This window comes from Penicillium atrosanguineum, assembly GCF_028827265.1.
Source record: "Penicillium atrosanguineum strain IBT 20685 chromosome Unknown utg000005l_segment0_segment0, whole genome shotgun sequence".
Classification (NCBI taxonomy): domain Eukaryota; kingdom Fungi; phylum Ascomycota; class Eurotiomycetes; order Eurotiales; family Aspergillaceae; genus Penicillium; species Penicillium atrosanguineum.
The window spans coordinates 131,770-155,788 of NW_026623137.1; the positions used below are offsets into that span (position 1 = coordinate 131,770).

General features: G+C 52.8%; 8 protein-coding genes across 8 annotated transcripts; 3 read left to right on the forward strand and 5 right to left on the reverse strand.

The window, feature by feature from the left end:
- Nucleotides 1–1,250: 1,250 nt before the first annotated feature.
- N7443_006281 (putative C6 finger domain protein) lies at nt 1,251–2,541 on the forward strand (the record flags this gene model as incomplete). The annotated part of the gene is made up of 3 exons (XM_056886337.1): nt 1,251–1,365; nt 1,529–1,864; nt 1,931–2,541. 3 exons carry the CDS (start codon nt 1,251–1,253, stop codon nt 2,539–2,541), a joined length of 1,062 nt encoding a protein of 353 aa, XP_056739986.1.
- A 5,326-nt stretch (nt 2,542–7,867) lies between these two features.
- N7443_006282 (uncharacterized protein) lies at nt 7,868–10,523 on the forward strand (the record flags this gene model as incomplete). Its single annotated transcript, XM_056886338.1, has 2 exons — nt 7,868–8,232; nt 8,309–10,523. The coding sequence occupies 2 exons, from the start codon at nt 7,868–7,870 to the stop codon at nt 10,521–10,523; spliced, it is 2,580 nt and encodes an 859-aa protein (XP_056739987.1).
- A 1,061-nt stretch (nt 10,524–11,584) lies between these two features.
- N7443_006283 (IPI1/TEX10 family protein) lies at nt 11,585–12,718 on the forward strand (the record flags this gene model as incomplete). The annotated part of the gene is made up of 3 exons (XM_056886339.1): nt 11,585–11,632; nt 11,685–11,757; nt 11,814–12,718. The coding sequence occupies 3 exons, from the start codon at nt 11,585–11,587 to the stop codon at nt 12,716–12,718; spliced, it is 1,026 nt and encodes a 341-aa protein (XP_056739988.1).
- A 447-nt stretch (nt 12,719–13,165) lies between these two features.
- On the reverse strand, nt 13,166–14,959 carry N7443_006284 (nucleobase cation symporter-1 family protein; the record flags this gene model as incomplete). Its single annotated transcript, XM_056886340.1, has 2 exons — nt 13,166–14,760; nt 14,824–14,959. The coding sequence occupies 2 exons, from the start codon at nt 14,957–14,959 to the stop codon at nt 13,166–13,168; spliced, it is 1,731 nt and encodes a 576-aa protein (XP_056739989.1).
- A 338-nt stretch (nt 14,960–15,297) lies between these two features.
- Nucleotides 15,298–16,116, reverse strand: N7443_006285 (uncharacterized protein; the record flags this gene model as incomplete). The annotated part of the gene is made up of 1 exon (XM_056886341.1): nt 15,298–16,116. The coding sequence occupies one exon, from the start codon at nt 16,114–16,116 to the stop codon at nt 15,298–15,300; it is 819 nt and encodes a 272-aa protein (XP_056739990.1).
- Nucleotides 16,117–17,053: 937 nt separating this feature from the next.
- On the reverse strand, nt 17,054–19,132 carry N7443_006286 (putative G1/S-specific cyclin Pcl5; the record flags this gene model as incomplete). The annotated part of the gene is made up of 2 exons (XM_056886342.1): nt 17,054–18,657; nt 18,724–19,132. The coding sequence occupies 2 exons, from the start codon at nt 19,130–19,132 to the stop codon at nt 17,054–17,056; spliced, it is 2,013 nt and encodes a 670-aa protein (XP_056739991.1).
- A 1,672-nt stretch (nt 19,133–20,804) lies between these two features.
- Nucleotides 20,805–22,384, reverse strand: N7443_006287 (putative aminotransferase; the record flags this gene model as incomplete). Its single annotated transcript, XM_056886343.1, has 7 exons — nt 20,805–20,860; nt 20,912–21,419; nt 21,475–21,552; nt 21,604–21,924; nt 21,977–22,106; nt 22,158–22,191; nt 22,306–22,384. 7 exons carry the CDS (start codon nt 22,382–22,384, stop codon nt 20,805–20,807), a joined length of 1,206 nt encoding a protein of 401 aa, XP_056739992.1.
- Nucleotides 22,385–22,946: 562 nt separating this feature from the next.
- Nucleotides 22,947–23,590, reverse strand: N7443_006288 (uncharacterized protein; the record flags this gene model as incomplete). The annotated part of the gene is made up of 2 exons (XM_056886344.1): nt 22,947–23,522; nt 23,576–23,590. The coding sequence occupies 2 exons, from the start codon at nt 23,588–23,590 to the stop codon at nt 22,947–22,949; spliced, it is 591 nt and encodes a 196-aa protein (XP_056739993.1).
- Between the last annotated feature and the right edge of the window lie 429 nt (nt 23,591–24,019).

Genomic DNA, 24,019 nt, shown 5'->3' on the forward strand with positions numbered 1-24,019 from the left:
GGTTCCTCCCTCTGCCTCATTTGCCATGAACCGGCCCCGGGGGGTCTATCGTACGCAATCAGGGGCTATGAGTTTACCTAATCGGGTTGCATGGCCAGGGAATGCAAAGTACTGGTACCAGTGTTTAAAAATGGAAACAGTGCACATAATCTACCTGGGAATGAGAAATTAATGAAAAATTAATCAAGTAAAATAAAAATCAACTAAAGTAAAATCCACAGACGTGAGACTGTGAATAGTAGTTCCGAACTCTCTCTCTACTGTATGAGTACAAGAAGTGTGAAGCAGGTTCGCCCCGTGGCCCCCCTGAGTTGGGTCTGAGATCATCGATGTGGTCCATGACAATGACCTGCAGTTGATTCGGGCTAAGTCGATACATCCGTCTTAGTCCTAGTGTCGGTCTGATGCAGAGCCACTTTGTTCCACGTATGGATATACTCTGAAAATAAAATAAAAAATCGAAAGAAAATAAAAGGGAAAGAAAAACAAAACCTGGCTCAGGGCGTTTCACCCCGCGATTAGCTCCCAGTTCTTCTTCGTGTCTATACGACGTCCTCGATCTTTCTCTCTCTCTCCAGTTTCACCCAATCCACCCTATTCACTCCTTTGGTTTCTCGTTTCTCTGCCCTTTCGCCCTGACTAATATTCTCCTACTGTGGACGTTTGACTGGTCCCTTTTTTCCGATCTCATACTGGATCAACCATACCAATCTAGACCCTAAAACAGTCCATCCTCCCACGCCGCGCGCCCACTCCCCCTTTCATGAAGCACTCTAATTCCTATAATTATCATTGATTAATTCACCAATTACCGGATACAGCTCGGGTTTCGCGGAGACCCAAAACTGAGTTCCAATCAACCCTCGTCCGTTCATCTTCCCCTCGCCGCGCACCTCTTCCTTGGCCGATACACGACGGCCCCTCCCCCGACCTGCAACCGCTTCGCTCTGAAACGCGCGCAATATCATTAACAGTCCCGTTGTGGCGCAGGGTGGAACCGGAGTGCTCAGACAGGCACCGGCGTCATCATCCGGAAATCGCGACCCCTCCGGTACTTTCTCTCTCTTTCTCTTTCTCTTTTTTTCCCCCGGTGGCTGCATGGCCTGGTGTTTTTCCACTTTGCATTCGCCCCGGACCACGTTTCGAGACTGTTTCGATACGAGCCCGAGTGTCTAGAAGGCTGCGCCGTTGCAGCGCCGTTGATGCGATTCGGGTTGGAGTAGTGATAAGATCTCTTCGCGGGGGGAGCTATGCCCGTGGCTGTTGAGACTATGGCAACGACACCGAATTCACAGAGCGCCATGGACGCCGCAAACGACAAGAAGCGTAATAAGTTGGGATATCATCGGACGTCAGTCGCATGTGGTCAGTCACTCCATTTTTTTACTGGCTGTCTGCTTGCTGTGCCGTCTTGCTGTCTTGCGCATTGTCGCGCGTGAGATGCGCAAGATAAGACCTAGACTCTATGCGCGTGGTCAGCTATGTGATGATATAGAGGGGCCCTTTTGCTGATACATCTTGGGCACAGTACATTGCCGGCGACGAAAGATCCGATGCTTAGTAGCAGCAGACGACCCGCAGGGACGATGTGAGAACTGTATTCGATTACGAAAAGATTGTCAATTTTTCCCAGTCGATCAACAACCGCCGGTGGAGAAGAAGTCGCGGCCCAGTTCGAGATTAGAGACGGCATCTGGGGGCTCAGCGACGACTCCAATTTCCTCGTCGCCGACCAATTTGAACGCGGAATCGGTCGATACGTTTTATCAATATCAGCAGGTCGCCATGAATTCATCAGGGCAGGATATGGCGACTTTCCCACCCGGCGCATTTGCTGGGAACCCCATGTCGGGCTTTGTACCAGGTAGGTTGAAAGATTAGAGGTGGAACCCACGTGAGGTTCAATCGCTGACAAGAAAATCGCATGTAGACCAGTCTATGGGACCAGGGGAATTCACTAGACATCCGATGGAAGCAGGAGTTTGGGATGAGTTTACGACGATATCTGACCCTCAAATTCTGGCCACTATGAACGCAAATAAGAACCAGATGATGAATCTGTCGCCCAACGTGTGGCCAGCTGGATTGCCGCCCAATTCGCCCATGTCTGCAGCATCACCCATGGCAGGCCAAGCACAGCCTTTGAATCCCGGCGCAACATATGCTATGCAGCCCGATGGAATGGTCTGGCAAGTCCCACCCCCACCGTCAAGGGCGATGAGCTACCCCGGTCAAGATGTGGGCTCTTCCTTTCCACAACAATTCCAACCTCAGATGGCCCCCGACCTCAAGCGGAGGATGACAACACCCGCGCAAACAGTCGCCTCGCAAGGCGCATCAGGACCAACCCCCGACATGCAGGTACCTCCCGGATCCTATCCAACACAAGCAGGGATGGGATTCCCACAGTGGCCTAATATGAACGCCATGCCTGGTATGGGAGTGATGCAGTACCCCATGTACGGGGACGTCCAGCAACAACCATTCACCAATCCTCCTCCAATGGGGCATCCCGGCGGACCAGGACGATCGGGTCCCTAACACACACACACACACACACACACACACACACACACACACACACCTCCCCCTCCTTCATCTCCGGGCACATTTATAAGACCTTATTTTCTCTATGGACCCGGACACCAGTCACGTTATACCACACATTTCAAGGTTCTTAGACGGCTTGTTTCATTTCTAATACCCCGTGGGAGATTTACATTTTTGGGTTTTTACATTTGCGCTTATTTCCTTATTCCATTTCGCCTTATTCATCCTCATACACCGTGGCGGGTCTGCTATTGCAGCTGGTCATTAGCGGGCGCAAGGGTTTTTGGGTGGCATTTCTTGTTTCGTTCCATCATGGCATGGCCCACAGCCTTATTCTTTACTCGCGGTTCATAAGCAGTGTCTCTTTTTGCATTGGAGGATCTCTGAATTATTTCTAATTTTTCCCCCTTCTCGTTTTCCTCTGTGGGAAGATATGATTTGGTGGTGTTTCCTCGGATCAGGAAGACAGACATTGGCTTAGTTTTGGAGAATTTTGTTTTCGGGCACCTATAGACTTTCTTTTTTTTCCCCTCGTCTCTTTCAATCTCTCTATCTTACCCATGTTCTCTTCTCATCCCATCCTTACCTCTTCCACTTTGGTTCCCTTTCACGATGGATACAAATTATTTGTTCCTACCCTGGTGCATGGTTTGATTGCCCTTGTCCAGTCTATCTTATGGACCAGGGTACATCAGGGGGGAGGTCGGTGATTGGACAAAATGATTTGGACCACAATGACGCGCGACTATCGGACTTTTTCGATAAGCGAGGGTGAGTTGACGCCGATACCAGTCACCTTCTGAGATCACAACGCGAGACCTCGACGCTAAGGGGTCACGATCTCTATTGAAGTTGTATATCCCGGGTTCTATGAGGATCACATACGCTGTACATATTACATTCTACCTTCGGAGCTGGATCTGCATGCTACTTCATATCCATTCCATCCAAACCTTCTCTGCCGTAGGCGTACCCAGGTGTGAACCCTCAAGTAGTGTATTGAAAGTTCCGCACAAGGATAGGGGGGACAACCTTGATGGCGAAGTCTTCGCGCACTTGATCTACGCCCCGTCGGAGAAATATTTCCGTTGGAAGGTAAAAAAAAAAAAAAAAAAAAAAAAGGAAATGGGATCTCTCATTGCGTATTGTTTCATTGGGCTTCTTAGATTTCGCTGTGGTCTAGTTTATCTTGTCCAAGCATTCGATCAGGACACTTTATCGTTCTTGCATCACGAATCTACTTATCTCTAAGAGTTTCATCTAATAAACTTTATCCTGAGATTACAGATGCCAGGGACGCTGATCGAGATAAGGCGGAGTTTAGGTGTCACACTCGTGGCCACTATTGGCTCCGATCTTCGTTCACAGGGCGCATTTTGACCAGAGGCATTTGTCGTGCATCCTGGTGGGACTCCGGCATCGGTGTCACGCCTCATATTGGGCATTGTTTGCCGCGAATGAGCAGTTGACGTGTTGCCGCGCCATTCTGTTTCTCTATGTGCACAGTCCTCAGAAGGCAATCGGTGCCCCAGTTGGAAGATCTACTCGGCCTCGTTCGGGGCTCAGCAGCCGCATACATCAACCCTATCAAAGGCGTATGTCCGAGAACATGCCGGATGCGCTATGCACTGGGGGCAACAACTGAGATGAATAGAAATCTGTTTTTGCACCGCCCTTTATAGGACGGACCGACCCATGCTTATCCTGCAAGGGGTCTGTGTCAAATGTGACACCATGATAGTAGATCCGACTGATTGTTCAAATGATATCTGTAAGGTCCGACGCAGCTCCGAGGAGATGATTGTCTCTTGGTCCAAAACCCTGCTGATGGCGTCAGCGCTCCCGGTGCCTTAAGTCCAATCAGTTCCCTGCTATCTCAGCATATCTCACACAGTCGGTGAGCATTGGAGATATCAGGCCGAGTCTGACCCGGAGAGTAGACACATCGAAACCCGATTTATCAGTCATATCATCGTCATAGAAGTGATGAGCAGTTGACCCGTTGATGATAAGAGGGTTTTACACAGATGGCAAGATATTATTCGACGCCACATCTTGGGGATCAACCGTCGGAGAGAGTCTGGGGTGAAAATCTGGAGATAGCAGATCCGAATCGTTGGTCCACCAAAAGTAGATAAAGGTAGCGGTGTGGTTCAGATGCAGTGGATAGGTCCCATCGGACTCCAGTTAAATTCTGTTTGGAGACCCATTCGCCCCAGTTGAGGGCATTGATAACGACTTTCTTTGGGGGGTATATGTGCAGGATGATCTCCATTTTTGCGCCTCACTCTTTCAGGAGGTTCTTATCTCGTTTTGAGTCCCCTGGAACCCCCGAGATATGCAGAATTACCCCCGTTGGCCATTGTCGTATCGCCCAGGCAGGCACACGGGCTTTCGGTAGCGTCACACCTTATCGAGACAGTTTCGAGTGATAAACGAACGCTCCGGCGCCTGGCATTCGAGATATATAGACCTCGTTTCTCGCATCCCTAGAACGGGGTTTTCTTTGGAGAGGGGGAAAGGGGTTGGCCCAAGTGTTCCCCCCTCCAGACTCCCCTCCATGGATTTCCATCCGGTCTCTTCAACAGAGTATTGAACCGAGTTAGGGATCTTCATTGCAATGAGGACACTTGGGCACCTAGGCACCTGGACACCTGGACACCTGGACACCTGGACACCTGGACACCTGGACACCTGGACACCTGGACACCTGGGCCCATGAGCCTGTTTACCTTTTACATATGTGCAGCGTCGGTTTCTTTTTCCCCCACGCTTCCCTCCAACCTAGGCAACTCCGGGCTGGACACTCATATGAGGGTTGTCCACTGGTTGCCCTTGCCCGAAGCGAGATGGGATTTCAACCTAAGCGCAGGTGCCGGGTGAAAAGCCCCCAAAAAACATCAACCACCCAAAGGCCGGAAAGTACTATGTTGCCCCCCCCCCCCCCTGTCCCATGTCACTATTTCTCCCCTATCCTCACGAGGGCGAGGCCTGAGAAGTCAAAAGTACCGCCACCTCCGTGACCCCGGTCAAATTATCATATCTTACTGCGCCGTGCGCCATGGCCCACTTTGGACATCCCGGACCAAATCGACCATGGGCAATTATTGCCCAGCTGCAGATGGAACGCGGGTTACGTCGGGATGTATCCCGTCCCAATATGCTGGAGGGCCGATCCCCATTGCCTCCTTTTTTTTTGCCTCTCACGCGACAGGAACAGAGGGCAAACTCTACGGATCCGAAAACTGACATCAGATGGAAGACACTTGGAAAAGTCAAAAAAAAAAAGATCGAAGACACTACCAAATATCCGAACCTCCACCATGACCGTCATAGGCACTCCACTCTAGGTTGAGCCGTGTGAACGAGGGGATCGGCGGCGACTATCTAACATGACCACCACTAATTACCATATGCTTGGCAGCTTATCACCGTTCTTATCTTGTCATATCTTGGATGCCCCGACCTTCGGTGGAGCTGTGGGGCCCAAATGAACGGGCACACGAGTAGATGTCCGATTTGAGATGATGTACCTGCGAGAGGTGTGCAAGTGTTTCGGTTCCCCCACTCCGGGGGGATGATCGTGATGTCAAAAGGCCAGTCGGAAAGACCAGCGATACATGGAGTTAACCAAGCACGGTGGCAAACCTATAGAAAAAAGGGAAAGAAAAAAAAATGAAAAAAAAGAGGCAACCTCTCAGGAGCTGACATTAGCCGGGTTTAGGGAAACTCTGGGTTTCGAATGAGAATGGACGAAAATGGTTAAATGGGAATGGGGAATGAGAGCAACGAGTGGAAGTGGAATGGTTACCCCCGCGAACGTTTGAACCGTGAAAGACCCATACCGTCACATACACATTACCGCACCAATACAGGCCTCGGGTAATTTAGGGTGGCCTCTCGGTGAGTACTTGTCCCCAGGTCACAAAGGTGCTAGATCCTCGAAGCCGTTTAAGCTCGTTCTATGGTCGGGGGGCATCATGTCTTATCTCGCCGGGATCCATCCGCGCTGACGCTGCTATCTCCGAACCGTCTCTTTTTATTTTCCCTCCCCTCGCTCGCTCTCATTTTCTTTCTCTCTCTCTCTCTCTCTCTCTTTCCACCCCCCCGGTCCCTATGCTCACGATACAGAACACTGATGAAGCAGGGCATATACGGGACATGAGTGAGATCTATAATCTATAATTGATAGATACAAGAGCCAATAGACATAATCTCCTGCATCCTACATCCTATTTCCAATCCCATCAGTTACAATAGACCGGTTCGGGACTCCACTGAAAAGCAACCTTTTCCACCCGGCTCCACTCTTACACTTCTGGACACGCTCCGGACTTGACCTAGGTTGTCTTTTCGGCTCCAGACTGGCAAGTAAACTGCCTAGTCAAAGTACCTGCATTACTGGACAGTCTCGAATTGATTCTCGGTCTCGGCCCGATACACAAGCGACCCCACGTCCCGACATTTTCATTCGCCATGAAGCCATCGCGACCTCGAGAATGAGGGCCGTGCGTGGTCCGCCGCCGGGGCTCACGAGGCTGCCCACGAGTACGATTCGTGGAATTATCTATAGGTCAGAGGCTATGGCCACGAGAGGGACTGTTGACTCCTAGATCTCGGAAGTGGCGTCCTAGCCGCATGATTCCTGCGTGAAGCTGTAGTGGTAGCTAAGAGAAGCGCCGTAAATCGGTCGATGCCCGGATACATGTAATACACGTACCCATTCAAGTCCATTTACGATTTACAATTTACAATTTACAATTTACAGACCTCGTTCAACTTGGCACATATCACTTCCCAATTCCTCGCTCTCGATCTCTCTCTCTCTCTCTTCTTGACTCAATATTCCTTCCCCCTCCCCCCTTCTCCTCCCACTCTTGACGCTGGTCTCCAGCTTCTCTCGTTTCCTCGCTCTACGGTGGACTCCCACGCCGTGCACATTCCCTCGGGTCGCACTCCCCTTCCCCGTCGCAATCGCATCTCGGGGCATGAGCGTCTGGAGGGTCTAGCCCCCCCTCCACGACAGTAAGGACGGTAAAAAAGATAGTCCAAACAGTTAGGATAGGACTGGGTGGTGGCAGACCATCGTGTGTACCCCTCCAAAGCCCATCTGCACATCCGTATGGAATGTACTGACGTCGATGCTGACCCTGGTCGTTGGCTGCGCCATCCTACCAATCGCTTCACTCGCTCGACTTTCTATTTCCAGGGTCTCGTCTACGGCGGGTACGGGGATATTCCAATTTGGACTATCCACTTGAAACCCCCCTCCCTCCTCTTCCTTATTTATTCTTGACATTTTCCCCCCTCCTTCGACATGGAGGACATCCATCATGGAGGCCATGCGGGAGCCCGACCGCTGGCTTTCCCCGACATTGACATCGATTCACATATGATGTCCGATGACTTTTCCTTCGGCTCTCCATTCAGTCCGACCAACTCTGCCGCTCAGGACGGTATGCTCCAGGATCCCATCTTCCCGGAGTGGAAAACCGGTGTTCCGCGCGGTGGCGACAATCCCGAGGAATTGCAGAAGCAGGATCCCCTCGCCGCGCAAATCTGGAAGCTCTACACTCGCACCAAATCTCAGCTCCCGAACCAAGAGCGCATGGAGAATTTGACCTGGCGGATGATGGCCATGAACTTAAAACGGAAGGAACGGGAACAGCAGCAACAGGCCAGGTAGGCGATCTTCCATACATCCATTCCTTCCACCCCCCCCCCCCGATGAGCGGATAGCTCATGTCTTGGCCTGCAGGTCTTCGCAAGCCCAGCAAGATACCATCAGTCCCACCCCGAGCGGCATCGCGCAGTTGCATCTGTCCGACCAGGCGTCGAACTCGACCACCATGAATCACGATGCCACTCCCGATCCCATGAACCTGGATGACTTCATCGTCCCCTTTGACTCCCCCGCCGATTACTCCTCCCATCCCCATGCCGACCGACACTTTACCGCCACCCCGACCGGGATCCCTATCAAAGCGCGCAAGGATCACCCCATGACCGATTCCACCGTCGCTGCGTCCTTCGGCCACCCCCCGCAGGAGCAGCGCAAGAACAGCGAGTTCGGCTATGTGGCCCGTCGAGTGCGCAAGACGAGCGTCGACGAGCGTCAGTTCTTCAACGGTCTCGGCGTTCCCGGTCGCAAGCGTCCCGCCGAGGCATCCCCTCAGGTGCCCCCAGTGTCCAACGCCATGCTGTCGCAGCACTCGGAGCTGTCGGCCGCGCTGCCTGATTACTCTTTGGACCATCCGTCCTCGGCCTTTGCCATGCCGGGCAACGGCACCGTCGGCCCCCGTCGTCACCAGCATCACCACTCCGGCGTTCCCTTCGGTCTCGATACGTATGGAATAGGCGGCGAGGAGTCTGGCATCAGCTCGGCTGGTCCCTACCAGCAGCACTTTGCCTTCTCGCCTTCTGATTCTCCCATGGCGGCCAGCAATCCCTTCTCCAATCTCTACGCTCAGACTCCCTTGGCCTCTTCCCTCAACTCCACCGAGTTCTTCTCTCCTCCCCCCTCGGGGTACCAGTCGACCGTTTCGACCCCGCAACCCATATATGAGGGAGAACAGTCCATGTTCTTCTCCGATGCCCCCTCGGCGGAGTCTCACTCTCAGCGCCGAATCCCTAACTACATTCAGCACCGCCAGTCGAACTTGTCAGCCTCGCTGCAGCCTCGTCACATGTATAATACCAACGGCGATTTCCATTCGAATGGTGTTAGTGGCCCGCCTAGCTCCATGCACTCGTCCGCGTTCTCCGTGCCTGGCCCCCAACATGTGGATCCCTCGCAGGTGCTTGGTCCCGGCGAGTTTTCCACGACAGCGCCCAGCAGCAGCATGTTCACATTTGGCGGGGACTCTGATAATGAGGACGAGGATGGCAACCAGTTTGAACGCGGTGGTATCGCCATGCCGCATGACTTTGCTTCCATGGAGGACTCTGGTGATATAAACGCAGGGATGACCTGGGATGCCGGTTTCCCCGGATCTGTCCAGTCGCTGCCGGGTTTCAACGGCCAGCATCGCAAGCATGTTACCATCGGCTCGACCGACATGATGGACGGCCCGCCCGAATGGCACCACGCTGGCAGCCTGGGTCGTGGCCACGGCTCAGCCGCCTCAGTCAGTGATGTACGCAACCGGGAGCTGGATCCTCGTCGGCAGAAAATTGCTCGTACAGCCTCTACCCCTAACGCCCCTGGGCTGCTGCGACAACATATGAACGGCACTGCTAGTGGGCCGCCGACCAACCACCCGTCTCCCAACACGCCCCCCGAGTCAGGCCTCAGTAGCGCTGTGCCGTCTCGGCCAGCCAGCCCCGGGGGTTCGAAGAATGGAGATCCCAATGCCGGTCCAACCACATGCACCAACTGCTTCACTCAGACCACCCCCCTCTGGCGGCGCAACCCCGAAGGCCAACCCCTATGCAACGCATGTGGTTTGTTCCTTAAGCTTCACGGCGTTGTTCGGCCGCTTTCTCTGAAGACCGACGTTATCAAAAAGCGTAACCGCAGCAGCGCCAACAGTCTCGCCGTTGGCACTTCCCGGTCCTCCAAAAAGTCTTCTCGCAAGAACTCCGTCGCTCAGGCCGGTCCCACCAGTGCGGCTGTTTCGCGCGCCCCCAGTGGTACCACATCCGAGTCACCACCTGCGATGACTGGGTTGAGTAAATCTGGCGTGGTCCCCATCGCTGCCGCCCCGCCCAAGGCTGGACCCCCAGCTGGGGTTGCTCAGGCTCGGGCCGGTGTGCAGGTGGCACCTCGCCGCCAGCGTCGTCTGGAAAGGGCCCCGCCCGGGTCTGATCCAGACACAGACGAGAGCCCCAAAGCGAGCGCACCCTCCGGTCGATCCAAGGTGGTGCCCCTGGCGCCAGCCATGCCACCCGCAGCGGCCAACCCCGCCAACCATAGTATTGCGGGTGGTCAGGGCGCAAGCCAGGAGTGGGAATGGCTCACCATGAGTCTTTAATCGAGCTCATCTTCTCATTCTGTCAATGTCTCCCGACATGACGAAGCTGGTCGCTGTTCCACTAATTCCATCCATTACATGATTAATGTCCTCTTGCTGGTGGTCTCGCGTGGCTTTGCGATCCCATGCTTCATGTTTTCCCTGTGTTTTTTTAATATGTTACGTCTGCTTGATGATCTGATTTGATTGATACAATCGCGTCTGTCTCGGACCCCGGCTATTTTCTGTTGTTTGTTCTAGTCAGCCCAGGGCCGAGCAGAAGTGCGCATCTCTTGTCTGATTTTCTGATTTTATTCCTTTTATCTCGCCTCTTTTCTTTTCCTTGCGCTGCTGAGCAGACCTTGATGTGTTTTTTTCCACTACTAGATATTGAATTTGACTACGATTGTTATGACATTGCTGTGCTACTTGCTACTTCCTACTTCGGTTCGTATGTTTCTGTAGACGGAATTGTGTATACTGTATACTTCCATGCCAAAGCGAAGCGGCCCACGAGTGACTCGGCGAGCGATAGCCCGACATGATAAATGGGCTAGGCTCGAACCTGCCTGGCATTTCGGCGCGTGATAGGAGATGCATGCTGGGAGCACAATTCAGTCCTATTGATCCGGGGTAGAGGTAGATGGGGAAGATCAACAGGAAGCGGGACTCGAAAGAAGGAATGTGCGATCGTGGGTCACCCACGTGGTAGCCTTATGTTCATATGCCGTCTATGCGATCAGTGTATAAAGTTGCATAGTGGATTCTCGGTGGATATCATTCGCATTCACCCGGTACTTGATGATCCGAATGGGATTTCCAGATAGGGTTAGCCGGTCGAAAGATCCATTTCTGTCTATCGTCACGTCAAACTCGTTCGATAGCATTGATAAATGGCGTCTGCCTGATTTTACAAGATTCCCAGTTTCGTACTCGTCACGGTTGGACGATGAACTATAACCACGATTTTCTTTTGGGGTTATATTGACACCTTACCTTTAGGGCGCTTATCGGCATCACGTGTGGATAACCATTTAAAAAAAAAGCGGCGCCGCTTCGATTCAACATCATTAACCGCAGCCATGGGATCTAGCGCCAAAAGAAAGAAGGAGAAGCAAAAGGACTTCCAGGTAAGGATGATTGATCACTTTCTATGGCGAACAGTCTGACTAATTCACGCAGAAACCCAAACTCAAGGTCGGTAAGGCCAAGGCCAAGCCGGAGAACTTCACAGACACCAGCTTCCGAGCCAAGGGTAGGCACATTGTCCATCTAGTTTGAGCTTGAAGAATAATTGCTGACACCCCAAAGCAATCACTCTTAACCAACAATCCCTCCATGTCGCCGCACCAACTTCCAACAGCCAATTCTCCCACTTCCTCTCCCTTCTCTCATCCAAATCCGACACCCAGCGCCGCGACTCACTCGCCCACCTGACGACCGCAATCGCGTCACGACCAGTAAACCAACCTCTACCGCAACCAGTGAGCGTAATGCTGCCGAATCTACTCCCGCTCATCCTCGACTCAAGCAACAACGTCCGCACCCAGCTCCTCAAGTTCCTTCGTACCCTGCCGCACAATGATGTACAGGACCATGTTGGACAGCTTCTTCCATACGTGCGCGCCGGCATGACACATCTTGCAGCAGATATTCGTGTCTCCGCCGTCGAGATCTTGTCCTGGATGGTCGAGGCAGCAGGCGAGAATGTGGTTTCCAGTGCAGGCGGATGGGTCAAGACCATGAACTGCTTCTTGTCTGTACTGGGATGGCATACGGAGGAGTCATCGCGGTGGTCATCAAACCGGGCTTCCTTCGGCAAGTCCGGTAGCAAGGGTAAGCCGATGATTAAGGTATTGGGCGCTCTGGCAGAGTTCTTGGATGCAGGAATTGGACCGCCCAGTGGTTCTAGTGACTCATCTGATCAGGAGCAATCCTCGACCTGGACTTTCCCTCTTTGCCAGACGGCCCACCACATGAACACTGAGTCAACGGCACCGTACGCCTATCTGAACTTGTTCGGACAGCCACGCGACGAAGAAGGGGAGATGTATGAAACCCGCGAGGATCGGTACCGAGTATTTCAAACCCGCTTCTTGCCGGCTCTTGACCGTGGGCTGAAGAGTGCGAGGGAGGAGGGCGGCGAGCTGGGCCGTGCATCGTCCAGCGTGAACAAGGTGCTGAAAGAGGCCGTTGCTTATGGCCCAGGGCCATGAAGGCAGTCTTTCTAATATTTCTCGGCCATCCATATCTGGCATACCTCTGCCTGGCTTGGATTGTGAGTCTCTTAACGAATGTCCACGAAACAAAAGCACAGGCTCGAACACATTTGAGCAAATAGATGGTCTACGGAAGCAGGAAATAGTGCATTCTGTGATCTTCAAACGCGGTCCTATTTCGCTACCTAAGCGAAGGCATACTGCTTCCACGCGCGAAGGATTAGCGACCGATATGGACGTAGATTGGCCACTTTCGCAAGCTTGGGCTTGATGGCGAGAAGCAAACCTTCCCAACTGGCCACGCCGAGTTTCTTTAGTGAAGCAGGATAACAGTGCATCAAGCATCAAATCATGTACAGCATAGCAGCCTCAAAACTGCTTGAACATTAGAATTCAAATGACCGTAAATAACTACCCTCAAGGCAATTCAAAACCATGTGCAATCTACACGTTCTTCTCCGACGCCAATTCTTTGAGTGACTTCTCATCCGTCGAGACCTGCACTCGATCGGAACTATCCGTCTCCACACCTTCAACCACAGCACCTCTCTCCTCATAGATCTCATCAGCGAGAACAGCGTGCTCGATCTGGGCTTCGCGCTCAGGAAACCAATGTGACAATGCCAAATAGACCAAACTAGTAGCGAAAAAGCCAAGCAACCAGCCGAACTGATAGGGATGAACACCCACGCCGACATCAATACTTGGGGTCACGGCATTAATCAGACCTGGCAGATTGGGTGTGACACCCACGATGAAAGCCACCAGGGCACGCCAGTTGAACCCCGAGACGACTTTGCCAGAAAGTCCGGGTATAGCACAGCTGTAGCGATAGATGGGGTTCTGGGGCTGATATAGTGCAAGAACATCATACTTGCGCTTATTGACAACCCAGAAATCAAACAGCATGATTGCAGCGATGGGGCCGAGGAAGATGGCATAAGCTGACATGAAACTCAAGAAGTTACCGGCCGATTCAAGAATCTTCCAGGGCACGAGGGCCCATGACAGCAACGCACAGAGGATCTGGCCACGGCGGATGTTGATGTATTCAGGAGCAAGCGCGGTGAAGTCGTTTGCGGCAGACAGGGAATTGGCGGAGATGTTCACTCCCAGAGATGCGAGTGCAAAGGAAGCAGCGCCGAAGAAGCGACAGGCGCGGTTGGGCCAGTAGCTGATCAGAACAGCTGGGTCCCATGGAATGGCGGCGAGTTTGTATTTGGTCTGGCCAGCAGATGAAGCCGCAATACCGATAAAAGCGATGAACGTAAAGATGATTGGCAGCATCGGAATATAGAGGAGTTGCCAGCGAGGGTTGACGCGAGAGTAACGAGAGAAATCAGACTGTGTGTGGTTAGATATGCATAGTAAAGTCCTCGTTTCAGAGGGATAACGTACTTGATTGACACTGAGCGTAGCATAGTTGCCCAAAACCGAAGTCATGCTCGCCAAAAACAGCCAACTGTATTGGGATCCCGAGACAGTCGCAGTTTGTTGGGCAAAGACACCTCCACCGTCCTTCTCCGATACAAAGGCCCAGATCAAGATGGCAATCCAGGCAATAGGCACGAGAACCGACTTGACCGCGAACAACCAGCGCAGCTTATTCGGATGAATGCAGAGAAAGGGGAATTGAATCAGCCAGAAGATAAAAAAGGCCACCATACCATTGGTTGTGATGCCCTGGGACTCGGGAATTCCATTTGGCAAGTTCAAGTAGCTCGGCCAGATGGCGCCAATCATGACACGCACGGCATTGCCACCGTTCACATTCTGAATAGCAAACCAGAAGATAGCCAGAATGACACGCGATATAATCGCAATATACGAACCCCAGAACCCCCAACTGGCCCGAGCGATAACGGGGAAAGGGACGTGATATATGGCACCGACAGCACCATTACCGGCGATAACAAAGGACATGATGAAGAATCCGATGGCCACGATGGCAATAGCCTCCTTGTAGGTGAGGCCAACGGCGATGATACTGCTGGCGAACTGCCATGTTGCTGCGTTGAAAGCATCTGAGATCCAGTATGCTAGGGATGGTCAGCACGTTTACGGAAGGCATAGATCACGGAACGAGCACTAGCCACACGTACCTACTAAGCTCCAGACGCCCCATTTCCGTGCAAACTGCGGTATCGGATCTAGGTCTCGGTTGGTCCATCGCGCATTGCCTTCTGCAAAGGCCGATTGGGCCTGCGAAACGCGGAGTCGCGGCCGGGAGAGGCGCATGGCGGAGGACGGGAGGGGGAGGATCCAAGGTTCTACAGGAAGAGTAGGACAGAAGCAGAAGCCAAAGCGAGATGGAATTTCACGAGTACTGATCTGATAATCATTCCGGAGCAAGAGCAAGAGCAAGGGATTTAGGTAATTCGTGACCAGGTCAAAGATATCGATGATATCAATAAGCCGGGGTGATAAGATGGTATCAACGAGCCGGGGTGATAAGGTGATAAGCGCATCCCTGCAGCGCTGAGCATAGATAACACCGTTTGATGCTGAACGAATGAGCTACCTCCAAACGATGGTCGGTGGCCGGTTAAACTAAAAGGTCAAAACACCCTTCGTATTCATAGATTATCATCTCGTCCCTTCTCCCCCGGGAGTCGCACGTCTCCCCATCCCCGGCCATCGCCGACGTCCAAACTGCCGTGGCGTCGAATCCCCTTCCACTCTGTCACGTTCATCCAGCCGATCTGTTGCACATCGCCAAACCCACCGATCCAGTAAGCCTGTGTTACCACCATCCGGGCCCAGAAGCTAGCGTGCGGGGAACCCGATACTCCAGGCAACCAGACTTTGGCATCCGGGTGGGACCCCAGGAAGCACTTCTCGAGGCTCGCCGACGCAGAAGTAGACAGCTCGGGGAGCGGTTCCAGGTATCCGAACAAGGTAACACGCGGCAGGGCAGCTGGGCTATCAGGCAGACCGGGATAGACGGGTCTGGCATCCGCGAGATGGTCCCACCAGTCCAACTCGAGACTGAGGTTCGAACCGGCCCCAATATTCTGGAACGTAGTGGCCACGCGCAGGGCCAGAATGGTAGGGTCCCCGTTGTCACCATGAGACAGTTCATCCGGTAGAGACCCGTCACAGTCGGCGATGTACTCACGCAGACCGATGGGAAGACCTGCGACCGACGCCGGAGTACGACCAGAGGGTGGAATTGTATCCGGGAAGGTGGTTGCTATCACGCCGGATGAAGAGAGAGCCAGCATACGACGGGCCATCAGGGCCGAGGTAAACCAGGATGGGCGGGCATGGGCGTCTTCCTGGGATGCCGACTCCGGAGGGTTTACGGTACCCAGAACGGACTGCGGAATCACCCAGGCAGAGATGGGCACAGAGCACAGGGCTAGAAGGCCCGTCAGAAGAGCTTGAGGTAGCATAGTGAAATTTCAAGCAGGAATAAGCTTGAAGGTAGATAGCAGAGCTACCAAACGCGACTAGAAGAGAGGGGGGGGGGGAGACTTGCACTAAGTGCGGAGATTCGGAGACACGGCAGATTCAGTCGCCTGATCTTATCTGATGGCACCACTTTCCGACATGGACTCTTCATGATTCACCATGAACATACTCGGAGATTTCGTATCCGATCATGCAACTATTGGCTGGGTAATGATGTGTTCTATTTTTATCAACTTGCCCTGCATGGCAAAATGGTGGCGTGTTTGTTTCATAGTTAGTTTTCGTCCCCCGGATCAGCCAGATGTATACAGCAATACTCGCCCGAGGAGAAGTGCACCCTTTGTAGACATCTGGGGCCAGAAGCGTAGACCACAGACACATACGCCTGGGCAAGACTGTACTCATCCCTTGTTGATATTCTATCAAAGGTCGGAAAGGCATCTACTCACAGCACTGAAGCTACGCAAAAAAAGTTCAGATCAAAAACTGTACGATTTGGCTATCCATGATGCGAACCTATTCCGCAGTCCGGACGCCGCACATCTCCACTCGAGGCGCCAAAGCGCCAGGGGATGAAGGTAGATTCATCATGTCCCCATGAGTAGTTAAATAAGAACAAACCCGTCCCATGCCCATCACACTCCATGTGCAACAAAGAAAAATGGAAAAGAAAGAGATGACGAGGGGAACCACGTACATCGTACACTTGCGAAGCTTTTGTTTCAAACTCGCACGGCGACCGAGAAGCCCGGGGTCCGAAAGGGGTATGTACAGAAGGCAGAGACAACCCGGGTTCGGTACGCCAAAGGAAAAAAAAAAAAAAAAAAAAAAAGAGGGGGAGGAAATCATAATCCGGGGAAGAGAAAAGACGCGCTTTTTCTAGACCTCACAAGAGCAAAAAGATCCGTAACGCACCGCTTAATTCAAGTAGTTCGCGCGCAGGCTCGGGTTCAGCGCGACCTTGCGTGCCTCACTGCCACAGCAGGCTCGCTTCATGCCGGCAGGTCCCGAGACCGCAGTTCCCTCGCGAACAAGGAAAGAGTTCGCCAGATGACCGTCGGGAAGCACCGAGGAATCACCCGAGGCACCAGCATCGATCAGATGACGAACGTGGGATTGGAGGAGCAGATCGTCCGAACCGGTACGTCCGCGTTTACGCGTCTGACGCAATTGAGGGGTCGCGCCCGATAGCTCACACAGACTCTGGGCAGCTTCGCTCAGACTCGAATCCAGCGTGAAAGTGGACAGATCCGGGGCAGAGCCCATCGCACCGGGGTACGCGTCAGGGGAGCTATACAGATCAACCAGAGCACTCTCATCAATGGGAGAGGCAATAGCCAGGGTCTTACGGCTCTCCTTGAGCGAGTTACTGGTGCAACGCAGGGTAGCCTTGACAGCCAGGCGAGACGGGGCCGGAGCACCCGTGCCAGAGGCGTTTGAGGAAACCGAGGAGGACCGCGAGGAACGGGATGAAAGGGTCGATACATCCGACACCATCGAATCCGGGGAGGAGGCCGACGAAGCCGAACGAGCCAGAGAGGACCGACGAACCGCAGCCGGGTAACCATCGTACGAGGTATGCCGAGGGTAAAACGAGAGAGGCGGGCGCTGATCGAGTGTCGAGCGCGCCATACCCAAGTTCTGAGCCTGCGACATGGCCGTACCGATGGAAGGGTGGCGAACACCACACGTAGCCATACTCACAGCAGGAGTAGAGGCGACATGCGACTGAGGGGTCATCTGGGGTGTGGGAAGTATCTGAGGGCGGGGGATAGGGGGCATAGGCGGGTTGGTGAACTCCATGCGCGGAGTCGGCTCCAAATTCCGAGCCAGGCTCCGAGGGCAAATCGGAGTCTGCTCGTGGGAAGAGGAACGGATAGACTCGTTGCTCGAAGCACTGCGCGGCGATGGGGATTCTGCAAGGCCGAGATACATGCCGCCCATGGCCGAAACCGGGGTCATCGGCTCCGAGTCGACAGAATCCAACTCGGGAGTCAGATGAGGCAGAACGGTGCGCCAACACTGGCCTTCGCCGGCCGGGGGCCCACCGGCACCCGGTGTCAACTTGAGAACCAGGTCGGTCCATCGCTGGAAGGTGGCCTCGGAGATGTGCAAACGCCAACCGACCGCTTGGAGGAACATCAACTCATTTTGGTTGATTTCCAATGTATTCAGGCCGGAAATTTTACTCCAGGCTCGGGCAGAGTAGTTGCGGTCTTGCAGATACTTGGAGGCCAGGATCAGAGCGGCCAAAAACATACGACGGCCGCACTGCATAGCCCGCATCATCGACTGATCCCGAGGTTGTTCCTTGGTCAGATCGTGGACAGGCACATGAGGCTTGATCTTGATCAAATAGTATAAAGCGACTTGCAAAGTACTGTAACTAGTGCGAGAGCGACGGAGCGTTTCCTGAATGAACGTCCGGAGGGGGAGAACCCCTTTTGACCCGGTCGCAGCGTCGCTGCGGGATGCTGCGGCCGACAGCGGCCAGATATTTTCAACGATCTGCGACGCCGTATCTTTTGGAGAGGAAAGGACACGTTCAGCGGGAGGTAATTAGGAAAAGAGTATCCGACACGACTTACCGACGAGGTTATCGACGAAGTTATTCTTCCGCTCTGACTGCCGAAGCAGACACGGCGGAGGACGGGCGGCAGAACCGTTGGCAGAGGTACCGTTGGTGCGACGAGGATGCATACGCAGCTCGGCGGGCACCGGGCCGTCAACCTTAGGATGACCCTTGAAGGCACGAGGGCAAGTCCCGTTTCTTCCGGCCAACTGCCCGTCTGCGTCATTCTCCCAAATCACATCGACCGGGTTTGTGGCGGTGGACGAGATGGAACTTTGAGCATCGAGGGAGAAGACGGAAGAGGACGAGGAGGAGGCGGAGGAGGAAATGGAAGAGGCATAGGGATGTTTAGCTTGGCTTGGGTTTGAAAGGTGCAAACCCAAGACGTCCATCCCCGACATATCCGGAAGCGCGGAAGGATTCATGGAAGATATTCAGGGCGCAACCGAGGAAGGGAATGGTCCGATTTGAACCGTAGTGTCAAGAAACCGTTAATCAGAGAACCGGGAACGAAGGCCGAGGAGACAGAAGCCGTCTTGGAGCGCAGGCGACGGCAAGGCCTAAAAGTCGAAAAGCGCCAGGTTGACACCGAAAGATATTAGAGTATTGGGGAAGGGAGTAGCGGAGTAGGAAGTCCGCTAAAGTATAAAAACAAAAAAAAAAAAGAGTATGTAAAGTTGAAAGTAAAGGCGAAAAGACAAGGGACCGATCACACCAGTGTTGGGCTATATGAACACCGGAAGGAAGATGACTCGAAATGGCTTTAGACGGAGCCAACGGTGACGAGGCGGAAGTTGATAGCGGCAACACGGGCGATCGGAATAGAGGAAGCAGTATACATTTTGAAGCAGGATGAGTCGAAGAAAGATCTGAAGGCACCTAACGAACCATGGACACAAGAGTGATCTTGTGACAAGGCAGTCGTTGAAGTGACTAGGCAGGAGATGGGGGCGGAAGAGGGGAGAGGGTGGAGGCGAAGAGGCGAAAGGGTCGGGGAAGAATCAGGTAGTTTGGGGGTAAGAGGAAGAGGTTTTAGGCTCACCACGTATGACTCCTAAAAGAACATTTGACTAAGAGAGGGGAGTCACACTGTGGCGAAGAAGGTGGCGGGATTGCAAGGGAGGCGCAAGAGAGTTGAGGGTGAAAATCCCGGATGCAGCCGTGGTACGGTGAGTCACTGCAGTATCTTGTCCGCACGAAGTACCGAGTACCTGGACTGGTCTGACTCGTTTCAAGAGCCGGAGAATGATGGTGATGATGATGATATATCCTACACTACATTAGTATTATTCCTATACTATACTATACTATACTATACTCGCTGGTCCTTCTGGGACTATGTCACTTCCCGCACCGATGTTGCCTAACCTCCCTCTTTTTGACTCACCTGTTCGGTAGCGTTGCCACGCTGTTCTCGCCCCATCCAATGACATTCATCGGGTTCACTGGGGTCCCACTATCATATCCACCCTCATTGGTGCTGCCTCCGATCGGCGTCGCTGGTTGAGGATGCCTGCGTCGTCCTAGTCTGAGGTCGGGCACACTGGACTGCTCTACGTCTTCCCAAGATGGCTAATTTGACTCTCTATACTGGTTGGGTGGCCAAAAGTACTGCCTTAAATCCTCAGGTAAGGTAGACATGCAGTTTGCCCCGCTGACCTTGCTTTCCCCCCGGTGGTGCACATTATGTGGAGGCCGTCCACTTGCTGGGGGCCGATAGCGGGCGCTTATTATTATTAGTCTCTCGTTAGCGCTTGGGGTATCTATCTTATTCCATCCCAGTCCTCGTCATTATCTATCGACCCGTCTAAATAGATCCATGGATATCTATCCCACACCTGATCTGTGCGACCTCCTAGACATGTCTGTGAACATCCTCCGATATCGTACCGAGGTTGGGTTGAAACTGTGGTCTTATCATTCTCAGGCTTACAGTCAAGAGGCAAAATATATACCGGAAAATCCATCCGAATGACCCCCCCCCCCAATGACTCAGACTAATAGGCTCTCAGAGCCGCTCTTTTACGACCTTCGTATACACAGACACGCGACACGCCCATGAGAGACCGAATCGAACATGCCAAGGGTTGAACAGATCTACAGCGACGCCAGAACCTCGCCTAATACCTTCACTAGTCCCTCAACCTCGGCCTCTGTTGCCTAGTTAGCATGACGGCAAGAGCCTCATTTACCACATCACGTACCGGAGTTATAGTGCAGGAAGCTAACCCGTACCACACCGTCGTCGACATCTGCTAGGCCACAGACTTCCGCTAGCAATCGGTGGCTGTACATGTGGCCACTACGGAACCCGTAGGCAGACCGGCGTTCGACCGCCTCAACCAGTTGCTGGCTACCGATGCCTCGCACCGTGAAGCTAATGACCGGCACGCGCAAATCCTTGTTAGAAGAAGCCTCACCGATGACAGTAATGCGGTCATTCGCAGTCAAGAAGTCCAGTAGAATCCGCTGAAGCCGCTCCTCGTGGGCCGCCATTTCCGCCCAGGTCTTGTCCGGCTCGGCGCCAAAGTACTCCACCACGGCTGGAATACTCTGAGTGAGCTCGTAGTTGGCTGATGCCAGGTTGAGCTTCAGGTCTAGCGTGTTGGTGGGCTTGAAAAAGTGGGCGAGTGACTGAACCTGGTCCTGGATACGCTGCGAGGCGTATAGTTGCGCCAGATGTGGGCCGTAGACTTTGTACCAGGAGAAGGCCTAAAATGGGGGGCTTGAGCCGAGAGCCTCATCAGAGGAAAGAACGGAAACCTACGTAGAAGTCGACTCCGAGAGTCTGCACGTCAACCTGTCGATGCGGTGCAAGAGCCACTCCATCCACACAAAGTAGTGCCTATCAATCGGCTGTGAGTATTCTGCAGCTTCGGATACTTGAGCCACTTACCCGAGGATACGCGTGAACAGCGTCGGCAATTTCCCGAACCGGACTAATATTTCCAGTAATATTGGAAGCATGAGGACAAGCGACTAGTCTTGTCTTGTCCGAGAGCAGACTCTTGAGCTCGGCAGGGTCACAGACAGGGTTTGTCGGATCAGAAGCAGCCCACCACTTGACCGTCAGGCTCAACCGATCTGCAGCTTGAACCCAAGGAGCCGTGTTGGCTTCATGATTCAACTTGGACAGGATCAACTCATCACCGGGCTGGAATTTGAGGGCCGTGGAAAGATTGTGCAGGAGCTGGGTGGTTGAAACTCCAAGACTGATCTGGATAGGCGTTAGCTATATCTCCAGCATCGTCAAATCAAATATGAAATACCTCTTCTGGCTTGGCATTGATAAAACGGGCAGCAACCTTGTATGCCTCTGTATATGCTGAAGTTGAAGCCTGGGAGATCTTGTACGTGGCACCGAGCTGGACGTTGGTGTTCAACAGATAGGATCGGATACTATGAACATCAGCCAATATACTCTGGTGGGCATGAAGATGACCGGCCTACGAATCCGCCACACTGCCCAGAACCTGACTTCCTCCTAGATAAATGTTAGTGATAAGATCAAACTAAACTATAGAAGGCTGAACTGGCCTATGAGCAGTTGGGCTGGATTTTTCCAGCTTCGGGGCTTTCTGCCCGAAATGCCACTTACCCGCATTGTCCATAAAGATCTGCTCCTGCTGCAAAGCCGGAAATTGGGCGCGGGCGGCTGCCACGTCAAATGAAGCCATGATAGCGAATGTGAAGTATCGTTTGTGAAACTTGTAGAGATTAGGAATACGACTCCCCTTCGGTCCCCTTCGGGTGAGGAGAGGGGTAGTGGATCTAGTTTGATAACGGACTTGCTCCGGAAAGCTCATAGTTGCATTGCCACCAGCCGAGATCCGATCTATCTAGTCCCAGATCCGAGAAACATCAAGCTTTGAGAGCTATCGGTTTCTTTCAATCTGTGGCTGAACATGACAAGTTTGCAACTATCCAAGGCCTGTACACAGACTCGCAGGCCATACTCAACATTTTGAGGTCATGTTAAGTACAGGTATTTTGACATTTGAACACCAGATGCCACCTTCCCATATCTATAACCATATAATTGAAAAGAGAATAAAAGAAACACTACAAATGCAAGCCTCAACAATCATGGTGCAAAATGAGTATTGCCTCGATCGGGTGGGTATATGCCATATGAAAACCAAGCCAAAGCCCTTGTACAGAAAAAAAAAAGAATAGACATGACCCGAAAACAACTCAAGAGACAGTGTAGCAACAGCACAAAAGGAGAAATCCCGCCGATTACCGCATGCGAGCAGCAGGCCCAGGTCCAGCACTCGCATGCGCCGCATCATGGACAACACAGAGCAGGTACTTCCGATCCGGCACGACGACAATCTCATGTTTCCGCGTGCGCATACGTAGCAGCTTCACTTCGTCCTCGTCACGATCTCGGTCTGCATCTCGGTCTTGTGGAGTTGTGCCGTTTCCATATGTTCCATACACGTTCAACGCCGAATCGGAGCCCTCGCTGGTCTGGGTAGGCTTTGAGAGAGAGATGCCCAAGGCGGAGGCGCTGGAGACGTATGCGGTAATGTGCGCGGCTAGAGTCTCTGCTTGTGAGGGCTGATATGTGGGGGAAGGAGCTGTGGGCGAGGCTGGTGACGAGTCGGAAGATTGAGCGATCAGGTTCTGGTCAGCTGTAGATGAAGCCAATGACGTCTGACGAGCGGTTGCCTCTTGGATCGCGAGCTCTCCGGTGCTTTGGATGATAGAACCGTCTTTGCGGGAGAGAATCAGGGTGGATTGGACGCCCGGGCGGGAGGTGAGGTGGGAGAGGAGTGCGGTGACATGCTGGGGCACCTGCTGTGTGCGCTGCTTTTATAACAAAAGTCAGACCTGGAGTACAGAAGAGGGAGAGTGCTGCTCACAGGAGGGTTGGCCATTGTTTTGCGGGGGGTGGAAGGTTGAAAGGAGGGCGGTGGACGAGTCGGATGGATATGGGTTAACAGGACACGCAACTCATCGCAGTGATAAGCGGCTTCTTTTCTTTACGAGCGCCCGAGTAATATTGCACTTGCTCCTCTTCAATGGATATTTGTTTTCTTGCAATCGATTGAAGCTCCGAGACCAAAACATGACTGACTAAGCGGATCACATGGCCCGATTGCCCTACAGTTTTTATAGATATCTCGATAGTGCCTCTATGTGGGAAAGATGGTTCAATTGATCAAATGGTATAGAATAGTTTGATAAATATATAAATGCGCAAGATAAAATGTGCACATTCAAGATCCAGTAAATACGGAACAGAATTGGTATCGTCGAAAGAATGGTAATTACAAGCAAAGCATCCAGAGAGAAAGAAAGATGAA